The 8,665-nt window shown below is 47.7% G+C and overlaps 1 protein-coding gene across 1 annotated transcript; it reads right to left on the bottom strand.

The window, feature by feature from the left end:
* Positions 1-7,666: 7,666 nt before the first annotated feature.
* Positions 7,667-8,470, bottom strand: LOC123106654 (uncharacterized). Its single transcript, XM_044528754.1, has one exon. It carries the CDS (start codon positions 8,379-8,381, stop codon positions 7,902-7,904), a length of 480 nt encoding a protein of 159 aa, XP_044384689.1. The 5' UTR covers positions 8,382-8,470; the 3' UTR covers positions 7,667-7,901.
* Positions 8,471-8,665: the final 195 nt, after the last annotated feature.

Below are 8,665 nucleotides of genomic sequence, written 5' to 3'. Positions count from 1 at the left end.
CGTGAAAATTCACTCGACAAAACCAAGAATGGACCAAGGCGACTGAAGAAGAAGTTGGCATTGTCTCCCCAGTTCATGGCTCCAGAACAAGTTATACTCACAGCACGAAGAATGAGTCGGAAGTGTTCTTAACTCCTTCCCCACTCAAACCCTGATCCATTTAGGGGCTAATGACGAAGCTATGTACCTAGGGCAGGGTCATGGATCTGTCCAAGATACCCTCCCCAAGGACATCTCTAAAAGAACCAGAAGCAGTCGAAGGGAGATCATCATCCACTCGACCATGAAGTTATGTTCCACTCGACAACTTTGAAGACACTCGACCATGCGAACAACCACTCGACCACCAGAAGATGTGAAGCCACTCACTCCGCAACGGTCAGGATTTAAGTCATAGCTTTAATAATCATTTATAGCACTTTACTCCGGACGTTACCAGTAACGCTCCTCCTTTATGAACATTGAACCCTGTGTAATGGAGGGGAGCTGGGGTCCTGGCGCACTCTATATAAGCCACCCCCCTCCTCTGGGACGAAGGTTCGCACCTTTTGTAATTCACATGCATATATCCAGTCGACCGCCTCTGGGCTCCGAGATGTAGGGCTGTTACTTCCTCCGAGAAGGGCCTGAACTCGTAAAACTCGTGTGTATAACTCCTCCATAGCTAGGATCTTGCCTCTACATTCCTACCCCCCTATTCTACTGTCAGGCTTAGAACCACGACAGCCGCCACCGCTCTTCTGCCCGGTCCATGACAACTACCTCGACACCGGCCACCTCGACTCGACATCGACCACGGCGTCCCTCGCACGGCTACCTCGACCATGGCTTCACCACCACTAGTAGAAAAAGGGCCTTTAGTCCCGGTTCGTAAGGGCCTTTAGTCCCGGTTCTTGAACCAGGACTAAAGGGTTGGTACTAATGCCCTGACCTTTAGTCCCGGTTCAAACTAGAACCAGGACTAAAGGCCCTCCACGTGGCCGGTCCACCTTTAGTCCCGGTTGGTAACACCAACCGGTACTAAAGAAAATTTTCTAATTTTTTTTGAAATTTTTTATTTTCAGATTTCTGAATTATTTTAACCTTTAATCTCTAATCACCCCTCATCACTGCTCAATTTAATCTCTAATCACCCCTCATCATTTCAAATCATCTAACTTCCCGGACGGTCACCCATCCTCCCACTCCCCTAGCCTGAGCACGCTTAACTTCCGGGTTCTATTCTCCCTTGTTTCCAAGTCTGCACTCGTTGTTTTTCTGACAATAGTAAGATGTCAATCCTATTAACCCTCAGGAGTTTAGCTTGAGCATGAAGTCACACATTTCACTGTTTGAGTTTGAAACTATTGTTCTAAAAAACAATAATTTTTTAGTAACACTAATATTTCTTGAATAAGTAGTTTGACCATTGTTTGACCATAGTTTGACCAGATTTGACCAAATTCAAAAAAACTGAAATAATTATTTAATAACACTAATATTCTTGAATAATTATTTAGTAACAATAATACTTCTTGAATAAGTAGTTTGACCATAGTTTGACCAGATTTAATGAAAATTTAAAAAAACTGAAATTTGAGCATAACTTTTTTTCCTTTTGGAATTTGAGGATTCTACAAATTTGCAAACAAGCCGTAGGCCGTCTTCATCGGATGTAACTTTTTAAGTAGATAATTTTTCATATAAAAAACTTTTTAATCCGAGTTCGTATGCAAAAATTATGCCCATTTTACAAATTCCAGAGAAATTTTGTAAATAAATTCGAAATTCATATTTGTAAATTTTCCCAACAACTAGACCACATATCACATGAGAAACTTATTTTATTTTATTTTTTTGACATTTCCATCATTTTCTTTTGTTTTTTCTAAAATTGAAAAGGCGGTCCACGAGGGGGGGGGAGAGTTTGAAAATGGGACCTTTAGTATCGGTTCGTGCCATGAACCGGTACTAATGCCTCAAAGCCCATTAGTCCCGGTTGGTGGCACCAACCGGTACTAAAGGTGGTTGGTGGCACCAACCGGTACTACACCTTTAGTACCGGTTGGTGCCACCAACCGGGACTAATGGGCATCGCACCCTTTAGTCCCGGTTCGTGGCACGAACCGGGACTAAAGGGCCCAGGTGAACCGGGACTAATGCCTTAGCCGCACGAACCGGGATAAATGCACCCATTGATCCCGGTTCTGGACTAAACCGGGACTAATGGGATTACCCGGCCTGGACCAAAGCCCCCTTTTCTACTAGTGCACACACGCTCTTGGCTACCTCGACAAACGACACAAAGAGCTACCGCTTTGCTTGAGCAACCTTGTCGGTTTTCACTCCAGCCACGACTCCGTGATGCATCGACCATTACGACTGTGGGGGGTGTCCGTTGGCTTACCTTCGAATTATTCTCCAATCTCACCGTCTGCGTCGCTACCGTTATGACTGCGGGGGGATGTTGAGTATCGTGATTATTAGGAAAGCTGGGATAGCGTAGGATATTATTTTACCTTGCCTTGTACTCCAAGATGATCATGTACTCCTATATATATATATATATATATATATATATATATATATATATATATATATATATATATATATATATATATATATATATATATATATATATATATATGCCCACAAGGCTCAAGCAATACATCAAACTATTCCACCAATCTCTCTCTTCCTTCTAACACTCGGGGTGGTCGGCTTCCATGACCGCCGCCAGGGGCCACACTGCCCGTACCTAGGGTCCGTCCGTCGATCGTGTTGACCATTTGCTCTAGAGAGTCTTTTCCCGATCCCTTGATCCGGAGTTTTTCTCTCCCATCGGGCGCATTGATCGGTGTATTTTTTGTTTCTCCAATCTAAGGTCGGTTTGTGTCGTCAGCCACCGTTCGTCGTCTGCAACACGTTTTACTTCCTCAACGTCTTCATCAACTCCGACGGGACTGGTTGCCACACGGCGCCTCAAGCCTTCCGCGCGTGCTTCGGGTGCGCTGGTCCGGCGGTCGAGTCGGGCGGGCCGCGTCACCCACGACCACTCATGCGCCCCGCGCGGTCGAGCTTGGCTGCTGGAGTGGATGCACGCCCCATGGCCGTTGCATGCAGGTTGCTTGCATGTTGGCCGGGCATGATCCGCGACTGTCTGGCTTCATACCGTGGAGGCTGCTCGCGTGTCCGCGTTCAATCAGCCTTCCTGCGCATGTACATGCCCACGTCTCGTTGCATGTTGCACGTCCCGTCCTCCGACAGGGCCGGCCCCGGGCCAGGGCAGCAGGGGCGACGGCCCGGGGCCCAATCAAATTAGGGGCCCCGATCTAGTGCTGCTATATATATAGATAAGGGCCTTGATAAAATGCTAAATAAAAAAAAAGATTCTGTAGGCAGGGAGGCCTATCTCCAGCAGAAGCCCAACTGTGAAGGCAGGCAGGCACGCACACGGGCACAAGGGCAGTTGCTTAGAAAAAAAAAGGGGGCACAAGGCCAACAACAACCCGCTGAGAATAAGACCACAATTGAGAAAAACAATGCCCATATGAGACTCCTATAAATATTTGAGTGGCCGTGAGAATCCTGCAAGTGTAGATAAACAAGGATCTTCTCCTTTTGATATCTATGACCCTAGAAACTGGGACACTCTTGACAATAAATCAAGAGATATTCTGATTATAAAAAGGGCATACAAGGAACAAAATCTTGTGTTTGAAATAGACTACATTTATCTTGACAGTTTCATTTCATGATTTTGCATCAAAAAATGCACAGAGCCGTTTTTCATGATTACTGGAGGCTTGGAGGTTCGCTAGTATGTCATTTCTTTTCTGTTATGCTCCATGACTTTTATGATGTTTGATTTACACCTAAAGTATGAAATTGTTATTTATGACTTGGAGTGATATTTACCAAGGAAAATTACCGTTGTTTATTATAGCTTTGCAATAATTTTTTTATCAATGTATGGAATCAATTTTTTCCTCCAATGCTGTCACTGGGCCCATTCATTTGAGTTCGCCCCGGGGCCCCCGAAACTCCAGAACCGGCGCTGCCTCTGACACATGCCTTCGGTCTGATCAACCAGATGTTATGTTCAATCCTGTGGAGATCGTCTCGGAGTACGGCGCCCCATCACCGATCGAGCAACGGGCTGCCGCTGCGTCGCCTCATCGGGCCGCAGCGCCGCCGTCATGTGGTTCTTCTCCCGGCTGCATCGACCCGTGTCACCGCTGTGCCGCCCTTCGGGCCTTAGTGCCGCGGCCGGCAGTCCACAACCGTCTTGAGGTCGTCCGCTTCAGATTGTCCCCGTGGCTGCATCAACCCTCGCGCCGCTACTGCGTAGCCTCATCGACCGTAGCGAGCGTGGCATGCGGTCTACGTCGCCGTCCCGAGACTGTTCCCGCCTTTGCACCGACCTGGGTTCCGCCATTGCGCGGCCCCTTCGGGTCGTCGCACCACGTCCCGTGGTCCCCGCCGTCGCCACGACCTGCCCGTCGCCGCTAGCGCCGCGGCCCGCGGTCCACTCCGCTGCCACCGCACGTTGACCTCCCGTGGTATGCGCCGCGCCATCTCCCTCGGCGCGGGAATGCCACCATCCGCGCCGGTCTTCGTCATGCTGTCGGGTTCCTCGCCTACTTCGAGCATCGCCGCCGCGCTACTAACATAGTCGCCGCCGCCGTCAAGCCGCCGCCGCCACTCTTCTTCGGTCGCTGCCGCCGCTACCTCCGTAGCCGCCGTCCGTCCACCTCCTTCGTCTTTGTCCAGCACCAGCCCGTCGCCAGCTTCGCCGTCATGTACCCCGACCACTTCGTCTACTCTGACCACCGTTGGTGATATCGGCCCTCGCCGATTGGCGCCACAGCCGTCGTCGAGTCTTCTTCTCTATTGGCCCTCCGACTCCTCGACATGGTGTACATCTCGTGCAGGTCCCTCGTCTTCGCTTGCCCGGTGCTGGCAACACCGATGTGTGCCTTCATCCACGACGTGTTCCCAGGTCTGGCAAGCCTGGTCGGCGCTTCGTCAACTTCGTCTTTGTCGTCTACGCATGCCCGGTGCTGGCAACACCGATACGTGCATTCGTCTACGACGTGGCCCCGGGCTTGGCAAACCCTGCGCGACCTGTCGTCAACACCGTCTTCTTCCCGACGCACCACTACTTCGACACCATTGCTCCTATGACTAACACGGCGCCTCCTTGTGCCCACGGCTCCATGGCGACTACCTTGACACCGGCTACCCAGACTCGACATCGACCACAGCGTTCTTCGCACGGCTACACCACCCTACGCTCTCGGCTACCTCGACATCGGCACAAAGGACTATCATTTGCTTGAGCAACTCGTCGGCTTCCTCTACAGTCAACGCGTCCGCGACGCGACACCGTCCACGACGCTACCGCTATGACTGCGGGGGGATGTCAGCCTGTCGGCTGCTATTCTCTCCAGTCTAACCATCCACGACGCTCCTGTTGTTTGCGCCACTACCGCTACGACTGCAGGGGGATGTTAGAGTATATAGGCATATCTTTGTATATGGTAGACTATGATTTGTAATCATCTCCTGTCTTATCTCTAGGAGAGGCTTCTTGCCCTCCAAGCCTTGTACTCTATATAAACCGCCCGAGAGGCTCAATACAACATCCATCATATTTCACAACAATCCCTCTCTATCCCTTCTAACAGTGGATTTGCTCAGATCTGGTCGTCGTTCGTCTTCGTTCGTGTGTTTTCAAGTTCGATCCTTTCCGCTCTTCATCGGCAGCGGTTGTTGTTCTGGTGTGCTGGTCCGATGGGGCCTTAGCATGACAACTTCCCAACTGTCTACTACAACAGGTTTTCCCCGATTCCGACAAGGGAGGGGCGATGGCGGTGGCGCACCTTTGGCTCGCTTAAGTGTTTGTAGTCGTCGCTAGTGGTCTACGGATCTGGATGTAATATTTATTATTTTTTATGTTCATTGTACTACCAAATGAAGATAAATAGTTCTGAAGTTCTTTTGCAAAAAAAAATCTTTGAATACTTGCAAGGAGTCCTTTGCACTACATTTGTTTCTTTTTTGGATAAGAGGCTATTGTCCGGCCTTAGAATGACACATTTTAGACATTTGTTTCTTCTATATGATGTATCTGAACAAAGTCCAGTGCTCTATATTTATTTTTTGAAGAAAGTCTTGTATATATTCAATTAATGGATTCACATTTTTTACGGCTTGTTTGGCGCAATCATTTGGGTCAAATTCGGTGGATTTCATTCGCGAATACCCAAGCTTATTCATTTGGCTGCCACGGAATTGACCGTCATATTTCATTCTTAAATTCCAGAGGATAGAAACTTCGCCTAGCCAATCCCAGGCCTTCACTCGTCATTGTCCGCTATTTCGGTCGCTCCCCTCGGATGGCCAACTCTAGGCCTTCACCCGTGATTATAAGGTCGGGGGAGGGTAGGGACGGACCCAGAACAAAAATGATCCGGTGTCCACATATACACAATACATGAGTGGGTACCAAGCAATAATATACATAGGAGTACTCCCTCCATAAAGAAATGTAAGAGCATTTAGAATTCTAGGGGAATTTATGAAAATGTTTCTTAAAAGGACGAAGATCTTAGCACAAGATGACAATATTTGCTCATCAAGGTATCAAATGAACTAAATGATGCTTCAACAACTAGTCGTTTACTCTTTTTTATTTTGGTATTGGCTGGCATTTTTACCGCTGGACATTTTTAATTAATCTTGTGTGTTACTCCCTTTGTAAATAAATATAACAGTGTTTAGATCACTACTTTAGTGATCTAAATGCTCTTATATTTAGTGATTTAAACTTTCTATATTTCTTTACGGAGGAAACTCTTGCGTATATTATTGCTTGATACCCACCCATGTATTGTCTATATGTGGACATTGGGTCTTTTTTTTTCTGGGTCCGCCCCTGGATGTAGCTAGTATTTTGCCTTCCAAACCTTGCCTGGTACTTCCTCCGTTTCTTTTTACTCCGCATATAAGATTTGGTCAAAGTCAAACTACACAAAGTTTGACCAAATTTATATAAAAAAATATAAACATCTACAATACTAAAACTATATAGTATGAAAATACGTTTCATGGTGCATCTGATAATATTGATTTTATATTGTGAATGTTTATATTTTTTTAATATAAAGTTAGTCAAACTCTACAAAGTTTGACTTTGACGAAACCTTATATGCGGACTAAAAAGAAACGGAGGGAGTACGAACTTTGAACCTTTGAACCTTTGTCTTGCTTGTGTCAGGCCACATTTTGTGCTTTATGAAGATGAACATGTCAGATGTAGTTGAATTTTAATATGTGGATTAGTCTGTGCATTATGAAGTTCATTTCTGAAGTTGGATTATGTGTTAGTTTATCAATTGTTGCCAAAATGGTAGCCAAACAGGATATGGTAGTTATTTCAATCTAGAAATCGTTGTGGCAGCCAAACATGATTTTTGCAACTGGATTTCCATTCCAAACAAATGAGATCCCCATGGAGATTCCATTTCATTTCATTTCTACCAAATGAAATGAAATGAAGGGTGCCAAACTAGCTGTTGGGGTAATTATAGGATTCAAATAGGCATGGCGTACAATCATGGAGTTTTCCAATTTCTGCTTTTTCCAAATATACTTGAACCAAAGTGGCTCTAGACTCAGGCCGTTATGTATACTTTGTTTTTTCTTATAATATATAAAAAAGAGATGTCTTCCCTCCGATCATGTATACATTTTAGTACGTACCACAAAATATAGTAGTTAAACTGCAAATCCGACACTGCACGACTGACGACGGTACAACCACGTCGGTGGAACGCCACTGACGATCGAGCTTAGCTGCAGCATTATTCAACACTAGTAGGTGCAGCAGCTACGTACTACGTAGGCGGACGATCGGTCTATGGGTTGTAGTAGATGATCTTGATCTCGGAGACGCCATGGCAATTGCCGCCGGGGACGGAGTGCTCGAAGCAGTGGTTGCCGCTGTTGCATCCGGCAGTGGGGCAGTGCCCCTGCAGCGGGTTGCCGTGCGGAGTGACGGAGACGCGGATGGGCATGTTCGCCTGGTCCGTGCTCACCTCGTAGTACGCCCCGCCCTCATGGCCGATGTGGAACTTGGCCACGGCGGCGCCCTGCGCCGACACGCTCCCCGACCACGCGCAGACGTCGAACGACTCGTGCCTCCCGTTGGGGAGCAGCCACCCGTTGGGGAAGAGCATCTTGCTGTTCGAGACCGCGTTGATGCCCAGGTTCAGGTCGTGGCCACACAGGTTCTGCACCGTCACCTTGTGGCCGTCGCAGCCTTGACCGGCGGCGGACATGGCCGTCGCCGACAGAGCCACGAGTAGCAGGAGGGCAAGGGACTTGGAGGACGCCATGACTAGCTAGCTGCTACCTGTTGGTGCTAGGAAATCGGGAGTCGAGGAAGAAGAGAGAGGCTGGCACTGGTTTGGGTTGAGGTTTATGCCTCAGGGCTGTGAGAGTATTTATAGGTTAATATGGCTTGGGCACGAAGGTTCGGGATTGTAGCCGCGTCTGATATTCACTAGGTTAAAGAACTTAAAGCTATCATTGTTAGTGCGACGAGCTAAAGACGCTGGTGTCGACTAGAAAATGTTCTCTCGGTGTACGTTCGTTCTCTCAAAGCATGTGGCCGGGCTAG

Source organism: Triticum aestivum, chromosome 5A (assembly GCF_018294505.1).
Source record: "Triticum aestivum cultivar Chinese Spring chromosome 5A, IWGSC CS RefSeq v2.1, whole genome shotgun sequence".
NCBI classification, from domain to species: Eukaryota; Viridiplantae; Streptophyta; class Magnoliopsida; order Poales; family Poaceae; genus Triticum; species Triticum aestivum.
The sequence above is the reverse complement of the archived record's forward strand: the minus strand, read 5'-3'. Positions and strand labels throughout refer to the sequence as shown.